General features: G+C 37.3%; 1 protein-coding gene across 3 annotated transcripts in view; it reads left to right on the forward strand.

The window, feature by feature from the left end:
* The first annotated feature begins 6,903 nt into the window (after positions 1-6,903).
* Positions 6,904-18,155, forward strand: part of kcnq5a (potassium voltage-gated channel, KQT-like subfamily, member 5a) — a 101,053-nt gene continuing 89,801 nt past the window's right edge. The window contains exon 1 of one of the 3 annotated variants that reach the window (XM_060872608.1): positions 6,904-8,360. In XM_060872608.1, coding sequence (XP_060728591.1) covers positions 8,068-8,360 — 293 coding nt within the window. In that variant the 5' untranslated portion in view covers positions 6,904-8,067. The remainder of the gene's footprint in view (positions 8,361-18,155) is intronic. The other 2 variants (XM_060872606.1, XM_060872604.1) reach the window with 2 other exon arrangements.

Here is an 18,155-nt window from a genome sequence, read left to right on the forward strand (position 1 = left end):
TCTGTTCTTACAATCATAATTTCCCATAATTTCAAGCATTTCTATGTACTGACGTCTTATGCAGATCTAAATGATCCTAGATCTAAATGCAGATGTCACTTACAGTAAATACTATTCCTATTAAAACACATTCAACAGTGAACCTGATGAAAGATGACAGGTCATAAAAAGGAGTCATAAAGAGTGTTTCTGGATTGTTTTTATTTATCTATGGTATAGATATTGCTTCCATTTTAAGCTGCATGCAAAAACCCTAACAGGATCCTTTGAAAGTCTTAAAATTTGATTGTTATGGTTTATTATAGAAGTGAAAAAGCAAGATCAAACTGACCGTTTAAGATTACTACTACAACCAGGGTAAAGCTTTGCACTTCAAATATTCACACTTTACAATATAATAAATGTAGTTTAATGTATATTCAGTCATGATACAATCATTTCACGAACGGAAAGAAGGAAAAGATCATGCCATCATCAAGAATTGTATTAGAGAGAATATATCAGGCTATATTATTATTATTTGGGAGACTTTAGACCCCAATCTCACTGTAACTCAGATTATATACTCACACTCACTGGCCACTTTAATAGGAACACCTATGTACCTGTTCATTCATGCTGTGATCTAATCAGTCAATCAGGTGACAGCAGTGCAATGCATCAAATCATCCAGATACTGGTCAATAATCTATTTGAGGAATTGCTGAAATCCTTGGAGACTTTAAAGTCTTCAAACAAACAGAGGAGGTCTATTGTAACTTAAATAATCACTCTTTAAAACCATAGTAAACAAACAAACAAAAAAAAAAATTACAGTACACAACCCATTTAAAGCTTGGTGGATGATCTGCAACAGCAGAAGGCCGCATTGGGTCCCACGTGTCAAGAACAGGAATCTGAGGTTATAGCTGGTACAGGAACCAGTCAAAATGAACTAAGAATTAGCTAATCAAGCAATTTGAGAAGACTGATTTGAGGTTAAAGTGAGAAAAGCAGTGGCAGCTTTAACACATTGCAGTTGAAAAGCTCATTATTAACTATCTTAAATATACGACTTATTTTTGAGTGTATGTAATTACATAATGTATGAAATGTATGAAATTAAATCATTTCCCCTTTCTCATGTTTTATTTGGACATTACCCGGTGTCTCTAATAAAGTGGTCAGTGAGGGTACAGAGTTTCTTAACAGTTCCCTTTATCTGAGCTTCATGGCCATAAGGAAGTTTTTACTTTCTCACATAAAGACAACACAAGCTCAGTGATTAAGAGCAGTAACCAGTCACAATCATTGTCTGTGTTTTAAATGTAACCTCCCTTATGGAACTCAGACAACTTGTATTTTTTTATTGTACTTATTTATTTATTTATTTATTTATTTTTATTCACATGACCATACAATACTGCTTTCAGTCAAATTTTTTTTTGTTTTCATTACAGTTCACTAACGGATTAAAGTTAATGTTTTACAGGATTTTAAGTGTATTTAAAAACGTATTATTTATAAACTTCTCTGCAATTTCAAAACTGTAATAAAAAAAAGTAGGTTTTAGTCTTCTGTTAATAGAATTGTAAGCTTGATATATTAATACTCACCAGTTAACAACCCCACCGTGTGGACACAGTAAGTATTACACATCTCATTAATAATCCATTTACTTAGCTGCTCATCAACTCGTTTGTGGTCATTGATTTGATAAAAACCACAATAAATTTAAATAAATTCAATTGTAATTGGAAAAGTCTTTCTGCTGCCTGATAAACTGCCAGTTCAACCAATAAAATCTTTAAACCTGATATCCCCCAGCTTATTGAGTTTAAAGCTGATATGTAATATCAATTTTATAGATAATAAATATTTAACACAGGTTGATTTGTCTTCTAATTTTTTTTCCCTTATTTTCTACATCAATTCATGACTTGACAATTCCCACAAAAAAGCCAGCTCCCTAGTATATGACAGTGAATCCAGCCAACCGCATGCTGTCAAAGCTACGGCACATCACAAGGCAGCTGAACACTCTTAAAGGATATCACTATCTGCCACAATTGCACATACATGAGTTTATAGACCACCACAGTTGACTTGTTTCTTTGTGTGTGGCACCCAGAGAACACAAGCAATTCTTGCTCCCTTTGCTCCTTGTCATGGATGGCTGTGGCATTGCCAGGATTCCTTCTCATGATGTCATTGACAATTGAGCAAATGTATAATACTTTAAATAGCATTGTCCCATATATTAGATCTGAAAGCGTGAGAGATAAAGCTTGTTTTGTACGGTAATAGAACTTTGAACGTTGAACTTCTTTGAATATACTGGTAGATTTAATATTAAACAAAATTGTATTTTATTGTCATCTTTATGAAATAGATTTTCACTTTACAATAGTTACAGATTTTGTATGTGCATGATTTCATTTAGTGAAGTTTGCTATTTTTGATGTATTATTTTTAAATTTAAAAATTCCTATCATGTTTGGCCTTCTGAAATATTTTCCCATATGTTCCCACACGCTAGCTCAAATCCTTTCCCACTGTGATCTAATCAGATCAGATTGATCTAATCAGATTTGATTATTTAGATCTAGTATTTGCAGTTTTATATACACATATATACAATTTTTCGTTGGTCACATAGAAAATCTTTTTTGCTGTTTGAGATTTGAACAGAGTAAAAAAAGCACTCAAGTTATCTGTCAGCAGAAATTTATTTAGTAGTTATACAAAATGAACTCAGGTGTAGTTCCCAGAAAATGGTTGGCAGCGACTGTGTTTCTGTCTGCTTTTAAGCTGCATGGGAATTGAAAGCAAGGCTGTGAAAATTTCTAACATTTTCAACTAGGTGGTGATTTATGTAAAGACGAACAAATATGTAACAAAAAAAAAAAACAAAAACAAAAAAAGCATAGAAAGCTTCCAGAGTTCCATTCCTCAAATTAATAAATTGCTAATATTTTGGGACTCATTATTCATACTCCATTGGCTTGATCCTGAAGGTGCACTGTTTCAATTGTTGGGCAACTGATCGGGGATCTCAGCATCATGGAGCACCATAGAGATGCTCTGCAAAAAGGTGATTCAGGTTGATGGATTGTAGGGTAGTTGTAGTTCACCAAAGCATAATTGCTACTGGTCTGTAGAAACCACCAGCAATTGCTTACAGCCATAGAAGCGCAAACACGTTTAAAATATGAAAACGTAATGACAAATTCAGGCCACTAGAGTGTGTGTTCCTGTTATTTGTGTGCAACACTTTTATTGTATGCACTCAGAGAATCTGCTGGTGTACTCCTCTGTTAGGAAGCTGTCAGAGAAACACAATCATGGCATCTGACTCTTCATACATTTTTGGTTATACATAATATAAACAAAACCACAAGTAGAAAAGTCTATCCGTAAGATCTCGCTTTCATTAACTACAATTTGAGATACAAAATGTAGTTAATTTGTGTACAATATTTATGCACAAATACACATATCCCTGGCTTGTTCATCTCCCATATCATCTAGAAAACCTTAGACAAAGTCACAGGAGGAATTTGAGAAGACTGATTTGAGGTTAAAGTGAGAAAAGCAGTGGCAGCTTTAACACATTGCAGTTAAAAAGCTCATTATTCATTCATTCATCTTCTACCGCTTATCCGAGCTACCTCGGGTCACGGGGAGCCTGTGCCTATCTCAGGCGTCATCGGGCATCAAGGCAGGATACACCCTGGACGGAGTGCCAACCCATCGCAGGGCACACACACACACACACACACACTCTCATTCACTCACGCACTCACACACTAGGGACAATTTTCCAGAGATGCCAATCAACCTACCATGCATGTCTTTGGACCGGGGGAGGAAACCGGAGTATCTGGAGGAAACCCCCGAGGCACGGGGAGAACATGCAAACTCCACACACACAAGGCGGAGGCGGGAATCGAAACCCAACCCTGGAGGTGTGAGGCAAACGTGCTAACCACAAAGCCACTGTGCCCCCCAAGCTCATTATTAACTATCTTAAATATCCAACTTTTTTTGAGTGTATGTAATTACTTATGTGAATGATCACTTGTGTGTAGGTGTGTTTGTTACATATAATCTATAATAAGCATTTAATGCTGCTTTGCTAATTCTAAGCTGCTGTAAAGCTGGAAGATCATCCACAGCCCAGGTAAGAAAAAAACATCTCTAACATCCTTAAAAACAAGTACATTATGTAATTAGTCAAGATATTATCTTGTAATATTTTTTAAGTCTCTTTCCCCACTGACATTTTACCCACGTGCATTTTATAAGTAAACGCTCATTTTATTCTAAATCATTCGATTTACTCATTAAGTAGATATTATTTCAGTTAAAATGCCCAAAATTCACTATAGCTGTCAATCATTTATATTAGATAAGCATTCTTTGTACTTTAAATACTTCGTACTTTTTTCCATAATGCTAGGCTTTTCTAGAAGAAGGTAGCGAAGTGGAATCTGCTTTGAATTAGATGTCCTAAAAAATTTAAATGGTCCAAAATCCTGATTCATCACTAAACAATTGCAACAGTTCTAAAAAACCAGCTCTGTGCTTGTAAGAGGGATCAGACTATTACACTTATTTTCCAAATATGTTCAGGACAACAATAATGTGAAGAATGTAATTCTACTCTAAGACTATGATGGTGATAACCATTTATCATCATGTTAAAGGTACTGTGTGCTTTTGGAAGGAAATCTCTAAATATATATTTTTTAGCATTTACAGATATTTAATTTTTCACAGCTACCATTAGCTGGATTCTGGCATGACTCATACATCTAATGTCAGTAAATCATTAAGTATGTAACTGTAATTATTGCTATATCTAATATCATATTTAATGATGACACCAGCAGTGTAAAATTCCTATTATAGACTGTGAAATATAAGGGCTGAATTGTTAAATTAGAAACACAGAAATACTGAATTTTCTTTCTTTCTTTCTTTCTTTCTTTCTTTCTTTCTTTCTTTCTTTCTTTCTTTCTTTCTTTCTTTCTTTCTTTTGTTTCTTTCTTTCTTTCCTTTATTATAACACACTTTCTATTTATCTTTAAAAAAAATAAAATAAACATATTTAGTCACATGCTATTTAACCCTTCTGCAAACCTCGTCTGCGTTCCTATGCAAATTAGGAGCGCCGAGTCAAGTTAACCTTGTCTGTTTTGACTGCTTATAAAAAATTAAGTATATATTTTTTCACCTTTTTAGTCTAACTTGTTTCCAACATATTAACATATATTTTGCAAAAACTTTTGTAATATTTGGTATAATAAACCTCATTAATATGCAAAAATGCCTCATTTTCTAGTAAAAAAAAAAAGAAATTTTGAATTATTTTCACTATAGAGGCACAAAAGTTGATGCACAATTACAGGCTGGTATATTTCAAAGCCAGGAGATTGTTTTGAAACCATTTTGACCATTTTTAATGTCAGCAAATAATAAAACCTGTTTTTTTCCAGGCCAAATTGACTTGAATGCTTATAAATCAAAAATTCTACAATAATCACCATTTTTGTGATTTGTGAAAATTTTACACTTGTAATATCTATTTTGCCTACCAGATGTCATCTGATCAACCAACCAAGGCTACACACACACAGACACACACACCACTCAAAAACATGGCATAATTTCATGTGAATAAAACTTCTTTTACACTTCTTATGTTTTTTATTATACTTAATTTATGAATGATAAACCTTATGAAATGCCATGTTTTGAGTAAAATAAGCAGAAATTGTTAAATATTATTTTGGATAACCACTGACTGGTAAATGTCAAACATTACTCAGCATATCTCCAGGCCAAAGCTGACTGATGTAACTAAATTCATAAATAAGAGAGGAAACAAATATGATTTGCAAAACACATGTATTTTATTTTTGAACTATAAAAATATGAACCTGTGTGTGTTTGTGTGTGTGTGTTTGTGTGTGTGAAATGTTTACAAATGTGTAGCCTTTGTTTGGTCTGGAGGCCAACTGAAATGCAATGCCCAATGCTTTGAACAGTGTTTGACTGTGTGTGTGTGTGTGTGTGTGTGTGGCATCATTTCGGTAGATCATATTTTGCCCTCTTCTAGGCAAAGGCATATCAAAAGTGTATTTTTGTGTCTGTATGTACGTTCATTGCGCTGAAAAGGGCAAAAGTGTGACCTATTGCCCCACTAAATGTGGCCGAGTCAAATTGACTCGGGATGACTTTAGGAGGAAGTATTTATTTTACGAACACATAGTTCAACAAAAATAGACAAAATTAATTTTTCTTGCAAAGTTCATAAATTGGAACAATCCTGGTAAATTTCAGGCAAATATGTGGAAGGAAACCCAGGTTATGGCACATTAAACTTTCCAGATGAGTCAAATAGACCCCAGGTCTGCAGAAGGGTTAATAGTATAACATCTAAACAGAACGAGGTACAGTATGTAATATCGGTGTTTCTGTGGTTTAATGTTTAAATCGTAGTTTAATGACATGAATATCTGACTGTTTTGACCTCATGGGTCAACTGACTGTTTTACAAATATAAAATAAAAATGAAAGAGTTAAAAGAGTTTGTCTTGTTGTTAAGGTTATGGTTAGAATAAGGCGTGGGCATAGCAAGCTGTATTAATAACGATCAGTGAGCGTTCCTCACAAATAAAGATGGCCAGCAACTATGTGTGTGTGTGTGTGTGTGTGTGTGTGTATGTGAGTATGTGTGTGTGTGTGTGTGTGTGTGTGTGTGTGTGTGTGTGTGTGTGTGAGAGAGAGAGTGTGTGTGTGTGTGAGAGAGAGTGTGTGTGTGTGAGTGTGTGAGAGTGTGTGAGTATGTGAATGTGTGAGAGTGTGTGAGTGTGTGTGTATACTGTACCAACTGGTGTCGTGTGGGTCACATGGTCGGCGTGACAGCAGCTCAGCTTCCAGCATGAATACCGCTGCGTGCAGGAATGAAGAGCGCGCGACGGTCCTTCGTCTGTGGCGGAACTGGAGCTTGATTTAATCCCTCACGGGTTAAAACCTGGCTGTTTAACAGGCAAAAAGAGACAGGAAAAATACGAACATTCACTGCTCTCTAAATATGGACTAGTATTTTTAATTCGTTCTTCTCGTGTCTCGTAAAGTATCCCAAAGTAGTTCATCCTCTGAGAAAGCCGCTGTTTGTACAGTGAGTAAAATGATACCGTTGTGTATAATAACTACATGTAGCCTTGTTTATGGATTAATATACAGTACGAGTGTATTGCATGGAGGAAATGTTAGTGCTTTCACTTAGACCGCCTTGGTTTTTAGTTGTATTGTTTTATTTGTCGAGTATTTCATCTGTTATTTGTTCCGTAACTTAATGTCTTCAGAGAGAGAGAGAGAGAGAGAGAGAGAGAGAAGCTCGGCTCTCCGTATACGGCCCTCTGCCTTTACACTGACATAAATGGACATTTACTGGACAAGTCGATCTGAGGTGGCAAAAAACTCCGGAATGTGATATTACATTTAATATCTGTGAAAGACGCCCTACCTCATTTCTTGCGTAAATTACGGGAGGTGACAGAAGCACCGTGTGCGTTGTGGCGCAGCTTCATAACGGATCCACAGCTCCACTGAAGTGTCACACACGCCGGTACACCGAGCAGCCGCTCAACGCTTTTTCGCGCGCGCGCACGTGTGTGTGTGTGTGTGTGTGTGTGTGTTTGGGGCTGGAGTAAAAGAGAGTATCTTTCACACTCAGGGACTGAGGGAGGGGAACGAGAAGCTTACGTTGGTGTCGGCAGGTGCCCTCCCTCCCCTCATCAAATTTTTACCACTGACATGGTGACACTTCTTCAGAAGTCCTGGTTCGAGGCGGCTCGTGCACATAGACGAAGAGCAGCGCGGATGCTCGCCACTTGTAAGCAGGTGACACGCTTCAGACCAAGACCTCGTTGAAGCCGGTGATCTCCAAAGACAAACCCGCTTATGATCATTTGAACACTGACTGAAGCTCCCTTTAAACTTTCTCCGGTTCACAACACGTTATATGCGCGCCTTGCCGGTGCAAAGCGCGCGTATCCAGCCGGCGCTGGCGATGCAATGCCGCGCGACCACGGCGGCGACGAAAGCACCTCTGGCCTCTGGATGAAAGCGTCTCCAGGGCGCCGGGGAGACAATTACGGCCTGAAGGATGTGGAAGGTGGACGCGGGGCGATGAGCAACGCCGAGAGTGTGAGGAGAGCCCGAGGCGCCCGTCTTAGTCTGCTGGGCAAGCCGCTGGCGTACGGGGCGCAGAGCGGCCGGCGGAACGCGCGCTACCGGAAGCTTCAGAACTACCTGTACAACGTGCTGGAGAGACCGCGCGCCTGGGCCTTCGTATACCACGCGTTTGTGTGAGTGCCACCTGTCTACAATTTACATTTGGATGTGTTGCACTTCATCAATCTGTCTAGTTCTCACCTGTTGCTTTAGTGCGCATAGATTTATAAATCGAAAAAAGATGTAAGATTCCTTTTTTTGTCTTTTACATAATGTGACATTAGACATCACAGTGTTGATTTTTGTGAAATTACAACGCATTCAACACATTGTTAATTAAGGCTTTGGATATTAAGGATTAATCTCATCAGGGATTAGTAATAAATGCTGTACTGTTGTATTTTAATACAGCATCTGTGACTGGTAGCGCTGCACCTTTTTGGATTCAATGCAGTGTCCAGTTTAAATGCAAAATACTGTATATCAGCAGGACTTACTGTATGTTACATGTTCTTGTCAATACTTTCAAAAGTTTGTTATTTAAATTATTGTAAGTTATATTTATTTTTTTTGCACCACTGACATACTCAGTGTACTCAGATATTGGCCTAAAATATATATTTTTTTCCAATTTGATTCAATTATGATTTGAACATGTGTTGACTAAACATACAGATCCTGCCTTGAACACAAGGATTGACTTGTCAGCATGCAGTATAGCTTGTTAATCATAGCTTTGATTTCGGTATCACATTGAAAATATACTTAGTGCATCCATAATTTTAATTGTATAATTACATTTGTAATTTATCAGATCATAGTTCTGTCATTGAACTCCACTCAGTTGCAATTTATCTAACATGACCCAAGCTTCTAGCACTCGTGCAAAAGTTTTCGAAGCTGTTTATTACCATATTATCTAATGCTCAGACACCCCAGTCCTTTAGATTAAACACTTTGAAAAAATAATCAGGATTTTGGTTTTTAGCAAACCTCCTTTTAAAAGAGTTCTTCAAGCTGCTGTGTAACGTGAGCAGGGGAGGCAATCTGTCACTTGACTGGTATGATTGGGGCTCTGAGAGGGGTTGCAAGGCAGGATGTTGTTTTGTTTGTGCAGACAGCACATCAGAGGCTACAAAGGTTAAGTGCAATCTACAGTGACCACATCGTCCCACACCAGTTCGAACATCACATTTTTATCAGTGATATAACTGAGCACAAAAAAACAAAGAAGCAGTGGTTTCTCAGTCCAGAGAGTTCATTCATATAAAGCTATATTACATGTTAAAACTACAATGATGCTTTGGGCATTCTATTAGAGATTTTTATTATTATAGAGTATATTTATTATATACAGTATTTTAACTGTTTTTAGGAAAGAGATATTTTCTATTAGTGCTAGTGAGTGAGGCAGTTATATAATTGCATGAAGAAACCCAAGATGGAAAACCAATAATGAAGCCAAAAGAAGAATTCTTTTTATTAGATCCAGGTATGCTCTCTCACGTGTTGTCACCAAAGATATAAAAACTTGCAGTATTTTATTCATTGTATTGTTTTTCATCTGAAACATTTAGCAACTAAGCACAAGTACACGGTGCATTTTGATTTGGTTATTGTAGGTGCTACAGGCTTGCTGAGTACTGATTTGTAAAATGTGGGCCCTTATGTTTTTATGTTGCAACAAGATTGAACAAGAACTTACAATAGATATGTTGTTTTGATACAGAAAATGAAGATGGCATTGTTTTAAAAGTGATCTAAAAACTACTTGATTGTGAACGTCATGTGAACCTCTGGAACGCCAAGGAAATAAAACTAGACAAACCAAAATAGCTATGTGAAAACAGCTGAACTATGGTCTGTCTTGCATGAAGACATGAAGACTATATTAGTATATTAATTTGGTCCATTAAATTAAAAGGATTGTTCTTTGGCTGTTGACATGTCACTACAGTGCACCAGTACTTTTCACATTTCCCAGAGTATTGAATCTAAGCACATGTCCCAACATTAACACCTGATTTGTGCACAGATTCCTGAGAATATTTTTGCAGGTGCCTACTGAGGCTAGCCATCAAACTGTGCTGAACAAACACAGGTAGTCTTCCAATTAATGTATATTATTTATGCCACTTCTTTCATCATCTCATTGTACATGCTGTAAATGAATCTGTTTTCATTAATACATTGATGGCGATGAAATCAGTTTATCCAATTTCCTACATATTTCTCTCCCAGACTGACCAACAGGATAAGAGCAATGACATGTAATAGAGCAAAGAGTAGATGCAAATAATTTCCTACCGAGTGTCTTTGTTTTTGTGGGCAGGAGGATTAATTATCTCTCTCTCAGATGGAGTTAGTATACACAGTCCTATACTATAGGAATGGCAAAGTTTGACATCAAAAGAGGAATATGAGATGATAGATCAGAATTTCAACTTTTATTTACTAATATTTACATCTAGACTTGTTAAACAACTAATAACATGGCAGACCACAAAATGTTTAAATGGGCAAAAGTATTAGAACAGTTTAAAATGAATAACTATTTATGATTGCTGTGCATCTGTTGCCTGCAATAAATGTAGATTCTCCCACCAGTCTCCTCTTCAGGAGCTGGAACGGTTCATTTTAGTTCGGATAAGGTTTAATAAGTGACTTATTTAGTCAGTTTCTTAGTCTGTAGTGTTTTAGTTTGTATGTTTTGGATCATGAGCAGATCATTACATTTTCCACACTTTCCATCACTTTGGCAAAGCTTAATCTTGGTTCCAAACCTTTAGTGGCTCGTCTGTGTACTTTCTTGCTAATTTCAATCTGGCCTTCAGATTCTTTCTGCTGATGAGTGGCTTAAACCTTGTGGCGTGATCTCGTACGGTGGATTGTGACACCTTTACCCCACCCCGTGAAATCACTGACAGTTGTTTTTGTTTTTTCTTTACAATGTGTCTGTCATCAAATTTGTTGGATTGGCCATACGTAATGCTTGTGCAATGAATTTTCACTCTTTTCTCAGCTTCAAAATGGTTTGCTTTTCTTCCATACACAGCTCGCTGGTTTTCCTGTTGGTTTATACTTTTCTGTCAACAAATAGAGTTCTCAAAGGTAAAACCTACAGTAGGGTTCAAAACAAGAGAAGACATCCAGAGCTATTAATTACGTAAGTAACCAATTCAACAGCCCACCTGCGCAACAGAAGCATCTGTCAGATACATGTTCCAATAATTTGTGATCATTTGAAAAATGGGTGGGTTCAAAGTGCTAAGATTGTTCTAAGTTGTATTTAAGTTGTAAACACATCTAGTTGTATATATCAGAAAAATAATATTCATTTGATCTCCAAAACCAAATGTATTCCTGTAGTGTATATATAGGTATGTTTTTATGTTTTTGTTTTTTAACTTTATGTTTTTTAACTTTCTTAGATGTAATACAGCCCAACCAGTCAGACTGAGATGTAAGATTTTACCAATTTAATTGTAGGCTTGATTTGGATCATGATATTGTCTCAGAAGGCCATGTAAACACAAGGCATATTACATCAGTATGACATTTATGTGATTATATACACTGGTAATGTATGTTTATAATAATCACACAGTCAGAAGAGACCTTTGTACTTTATGTAAAAGTTGGGAATGTTCTGTTAAACCAGTGCATGGAAACACAGAAAGGAATGCTCCGGTCTCTGCATATTTGATGCGTGTAAAATGAATAGAATCACTGAGCAGCTGTGGCATGTCACGCACATGCTGTGTTGCTTTCACAAATGATCATATTTCAAAAACCAAGAAAAGTTTGTATTTTTCTGCCCAGCGCTACCTTTGTAATATTTGCCAATGCTATAAAAACCCAACAAAACAATTAAGAACTCCATCTTTTTCCTTGTTTTGGAATTGGATAAAGGGCACGTTTAAAAGGGCTGATTTACAGAAAGCCAAATGCCATTTTGATGGTGTAAAACAGTGCTATTATCTAAAATAATACTGAGCTTTTAACAGCCATTAAATTTCACCGGTGAATTAGATCAGACTAGCTCAGCAAAGATCACATCTTCGGAAACCAGTGAGTTTTATTTATTTGTATACCATTTTCTATCCATTAAAAAACAATCTGTTTTATTTCTTTGCTGTAGAATGCATGTCTTTGTGCATCTGTATCCAAAACGTTTAAGTAACACTAGCCTGATGTATCAGTAGAGTATTTATTTTGGTTGTGTGCATTTACTTCATTTAGCAGACAGCCTCCTCTAGAGCAACATACATTTACTACAACTGAGCATTTTAGGTTTAATGATCAGGATCAGGAGCAGTATGGCAAGACAGATCCTGTCAACAACACTAGTGACATATTCACAGGCTTTGTCAATGGTAAGGTGAAATGCTCAGAGGCAATGCTGATGGTGATGAGGCAGATGTGTGTCACTACTGAGCAAAAACCTGGGCTAATTCACGAGAAGCTCAACTCGAAGGTAACACCACAGTGACACAGTGAAGCACAGGTCATCTGTAGACCTGACCAAAGTCACAAACAGTTAAGCAGCTCCAAATGGTGTACATGTGGTTCAGCATGTGTGTATGAGGCAAGAAGTAAGGGAATGATATTTTTTGCAAATACTGAAACATATGTCATTTCATGACTTTGGTAGAAAGCCTCTGCATGTTCACAAGCATGAGAGGGTCACCCAGGTGATTCTCATTGCCCTGACAGGTGAACTAGAAATATTTCTTTCACTGTTCATTCACTACCTGACCAGGAGATTTTTTCAATTCATGCAGTTTAAACATTTTGATGTGCTACACACTGCTCAAGTGTTTCTTTAGAAAAATAAGTCTTTTATATAGTTTGTATAACAGCATTGAGCACACAGAGGTCTGAAAACAAAGACTTGGCCTTCAATCTTCACTGGGATGTAGCTTTTATTTTGTTCACAAAGAACCACTGGAAACAAATGTGTTACAATACTGCTGACTCACAGCTCCAGGGTCATGGGTTTAAATTAAAGTTTACATTACTGTCCTTATGGAGTTTCACATGGTCTCCCAGTGTTCAAGTAGGTTTCCTCTGGGTTCTCTGGTTTCCTTTCACCTTCCAGAAACTTGCCCTGTAGGTGGTCTAGCTACACTAAATTGCCCCAGGTCTTATGGTACCAAAGAGTGTTAGAAAGTGCTTTAAAAGAACCATTTTTTTTTAAAGATTTGTACTTTTTTTGAATTGGTTCATATGGTGCATGTAAATTGCAGATCTGCATAGGTTTATAGATTCTGCTTTGTAATGCTAAATGTTTCCTGTCATTCCATGCACTTTCTGCAATTGAGTACTATCCATTTCCGTCATCTGATAGTGCTGATTTGTATTTAATGAGTTTATGGTCAGGAGTGACAAATACACAAAACCCCATAACTCACTGAGTGTTGACTGCATAGGATGATCATTTTGTGGGCCATGAGAACATCGGGCACTTTAATGTGATCACTTTGACTTTGACTGGTGCAGATTCTTTCATTTGTGATGGTTCCCACTGCTATCGTAGTCAAAACATGCCTCTCGAAATTAAACATAAGCTGCTAGTTCTCACATTTAAAAGATGTTAAACCCAGCACTGGCTCTTACTCAACGGAAAAAAAAAGATCTGAGACAACTCAAATAAATTACAGATCATGAATATGTGCAAAGAGATTGTGAGTAACTTGGTGTCATTCCTGTGTTCCTGGGGGAGTATGAATAGTGGAAGGAAAATCTGTTCAGAGCTCCACTGTTTTATCCCCTCAAGGGGCACCTGACATTATACAGAGCTGAAATCCCATGGGCAGGGCTGTACTCAGCTTTGACAGCATATGAAAGAGAATACACAGCATGGAGTATAGCTTATAAGCATTGCTGGACAAGTACTTTCCTATCAGTACCTGGGAATACAGTATTGTTTGGTTTCTACTGATTTATTGCTTTGAAAGAATAGTTCATACTTTTTGAGCAACAACACCTTTTAAAGGTAAACTCTAGAGCAATGCTGGTGTTTAATAATGTTTGTATACTGCAGTACTGCAGGTTTCATGTTTGGATTTTAGGTATTGTTGTTACCTTACACCCTTTAACACCCAGTCAGTAAAATAACACTAAAAGAACACAATATTTCACCCCTTTATTACAAATAAAGAAATATAAAGGAAATTAAAGTTTTCCAGACTTTGCAGGTTGCTCCTTGCATTTACACTTTTATTTAATTTACTCATAATCATAAACTGCTTTATCCTGTTTAATGTTGAAATGGAACCAAAGCCTACCTGGATGTGACATTAGCCAATTGAAGGAAGTCCCATGCATGCATATACACACACTTATTCACATCTAAAGTCAATTTTGCCAATACCTTTGCCTGCAAGATTCCTAAAGTATGAGGCAGGCGGAAACCAGAGAACCCACAGCAGACCCGCAGACAGTAACCTGAGCAGGACCACCACCATGTAGCCTGTTACATTGCATTATTATGAGTGTGCAGCACTTTGGACAGTGAATACAAATAGTCTCAAAATATACTCCATCCTCCATCAGGGAGGTTTTCAGGGAGTATTTCTTCTCACCTTCTCTTCTTGCTAGCTTAGGGATCATTTAATATTTTGAATTTTATATCCAGATTCCAGCAAAGCTGCCTAGTAACAATGTCCATCTTTAAATGTGTTTAAATAAAAAAAGTGTCTAAATAAAATTGAATTCAATCATTACTTGTTCTAGAGACTACTGCATCACCACTGTGAGGATGAAGTATTACATTATCACATTAACAAGAAATGCACTAATGTTTAAAAAACACACAATATAGTCTTTTTTCGGTTGTAAAGCGAATGTGAACTGAACTAAATTAAGTGGGAGCTCTTGAAAGTGAGCTACAACTACTAGTGATGGAAATTCTGGCAATTTTAGTGAGTCATGTAATTTGCCTCACCATAAAGAGCTGACTCTTTCAGCTCCCAAACAGCTCATTGCCATTTCTACCAAAGTGGAAATAGTTTGAAATATAATGACAGTGATATTTTTTCTTGACTCACAATAGCTCTAATAGTTTTATAAAATCTTACTCTGCCTTTGTAAATCACAAAGTAACATCACTATGCATTGCATTTTATGAATGTATTTCAATTTCTATTAGTCTGAATCAGTAAGGCACTGTAAATGTGTACTGACCAAATCAGTAAGCTTTACTGCACTGTTATTGCACCATGTTGTGTCTACGTTTCAAAGCTGAGAGTCAAGCGCACATATCTAAATGCAGGCAAATGAACGGGTCAGGCAGGTTTTGATGGAAACATTAAAGCAGTAACAGAAGATGAATGAATGAAGGAAAGAATGAATCCATTGCTACATGTACAAAAGAAGAAAGAGGTTTTCCATATATTGCAGATAGCTTATCTAACCTCCCATGGAGAACCCATGAAATGTTTTTTATGTTGTGTAAAGCTGCTTTAAGACAATGTCCATTGTTAAAAGATATATACAAATAAATTTGAATTGAATTGAATTGAATTGAATTGAGGGGGGCACGGTGGCTTAGTGGTTAGCACGTTCGCCTCACACCTCCAGGGTCGGGGTACGATTCCCGCCTCCACCTTGTGTGTGTGGAGTTTGCATGTTCTCCCCGTGCCTTGGGGGTTTCCTCCGGGTACTCCGGTTTCCTCCCCCGGTCCAAAGACATGCATGGTAAGTTGATTGGCATCTCTGGAAAATTGTCCCTAGTGTGTGATTGCGTGAGTGAATGAGAGTGTGTGTGTGCCCTGCGATGGGTTGGCAGTCCGTCCAGGGTGTATCCTGCCTTGATGGCCAATGACGCCTGAGATAGGCACAGGCTCCCCGTGACCCGAGGTAGTTCGGATAAGCGGTAGAAGATGAATGGATGAATGAATTGAAATGAGTTCACAATATGGCTGGGTAATATGATGATACTGATATTGTGAAGTCACAGTATATGTTTCTGTTCAGAAATAAAATAATATACATTTTGTTTTATAGAATTTTTTAAATTTCATTTTAATGTTAAAAATCTACAATAAACAGATTGGAAATGGTTGATTGTATATTCATATATATACAGTATATGCAATTCTTTTCAAGTAATTTAAGTCACTTAAAGGTGTCATTAAACTCTTAAACAGTTTGATTTTTCTGAGTCAATTAAGGTTAATCAATTTCTATCTATCATTCCTATTGAATTAATTTGTAATAAGCAACTGTAGGAAAAACGTACCCCATTTTCCGATCCAAATGTTTAGTCCTTTGAAATCGGTGAATATCTAGAAATAACTGAGTTGAATTTAATTCAGGGGGGGGGCACGGTGGCTTAGTGGTTAGCACGTTCGCCTCACACCTCCAGGGTCGGGGTTCGATTCCCGCCTCCACCTTGTGTGTGTGGAGTTTGCATGTTCTCCCCGTGCCTCGGGGGTTTCCTCCGGGTACTCCGGTTTCCTCCCCCGGTCCAAAGACATGCATGGTAGGTTGATTGGCATCTCTGGAAAATTGTCCCTAGTGTGTGATTGCGTGCATGAATGAGTGTGTGTGTGTGCCCTGTGATGGGTTGGCACTCCGTCCAGGGTGTATCCTGCCTTGATGCCCGATGACGCCTGAGATAGGCACAGGCTCCCCTTGACCCGAGGTAGTCCGGATAAGCGGTAGAAGATGAATGAATGAATGAATGAATGAATGAATTTAATTCAGTGCTTTCAAATCTACTCTGGAGTTCTGTATAGAATTTATTGAGTCATGTTGAAGCCAAGTGAATAGGTGATTTAGGATGTTTTATTAGTGTTACTCATACGAGTTGTGATTAGTAGGCAATGGTATTTTTTTCACTTAATACAAAAATTTACAATTGATTCAAAGTGCAGCATTTAAGAGGCAGGAAGAGAAGTGAACCTGCTGACATTTTCAATAAAATGTTTTTCTGATGCAGTGCATGTGGAGGATGTTGTACTGCTTTACCATTTGCTCTAGAACGCTGCTTTGTTTATAGCATGTTAGTGAGGTTTGAATTACTCAAGTACATTTCTCCTTGTAGTAACAAACATTCTCTATTTTGAATCGCTCAAAAATTAAATCAAACATAAAATATCCGGTATTTTGGTGTACAAGCATTACAGGAGCACAGTGGAAGGAAACAGACTCTCTTTCTGAGATAAAAATATCTTAGCATTAATTCTCTTTTTTAATTTTTTGATTTTCCAGACCTGTCCCTTGAAGCTTTACGTTTAGGTTTTGTGGCTTTGTTTTCATTGGCCCTGCTCTCTGGATGGGATGGGTGTTAATCTTTCAATCTTTCAGTCAGTGTAACACTAACAGGACCAATATGAAATACTCTGGTGGGCAGAGGATCAGCATGAACTCCTTTACAGTACATTATGTTCTTACTATGATAGAGTCCATGTTTTAACTAACCACAAATGTTCCCTTGTCTAAACTGTCATTGTGTGTTCCTGAGATTTACAGTGAGGAAAATAAGTATTTGAACACCCTGCTATTTTGCAAGTTCTCCCACTTAGAAATCATGGAGGGGTCTGAAATTGTCATCGTAGGTGCATGTCCACTGTGAGAGACATAATCTAAAAAAAAAAAATCCAGAAATCACAATATATGATTTTTTAACTATTTATTTGTATGATACAGCTGCAAATAAGTATTTGAACACCTGAGAAAATCAATGTTAATATTTGGTACAGTAGCCTTTGTTTGCAATTACAGAGGTCAAACGTTTCCTGTAGTTTTTCACCAGGTTTGCACACACTGCAGGAGGGATTTTGGCCCACTCCTCCACACAGATCTTGGGTTGGATTCTTACTGATTGTATGGGGTGGACAGGTGTCTTTATGCAGCTAACGGCCTCAAACAAGTGCATCTAATTTAGGATAATAAATGGAGTGGAGGTGGACATTTTAAAG

Source organism: Tachysurus vachellii, chromosome 6 (genome assembly GCF_030014155.1).
Source record: "Tachysurus vachellii isolate PV-2020 chromosome 6, HZAU_Pvac_v1, whole genome shotgun sequence".
Classification (NCBI taxonomy): Eukaryota; Metazoa; Chordata; class Actinopteri; order Siluriformes; family Bagridae; genus Tachysurus; species Tachysurus vachellii.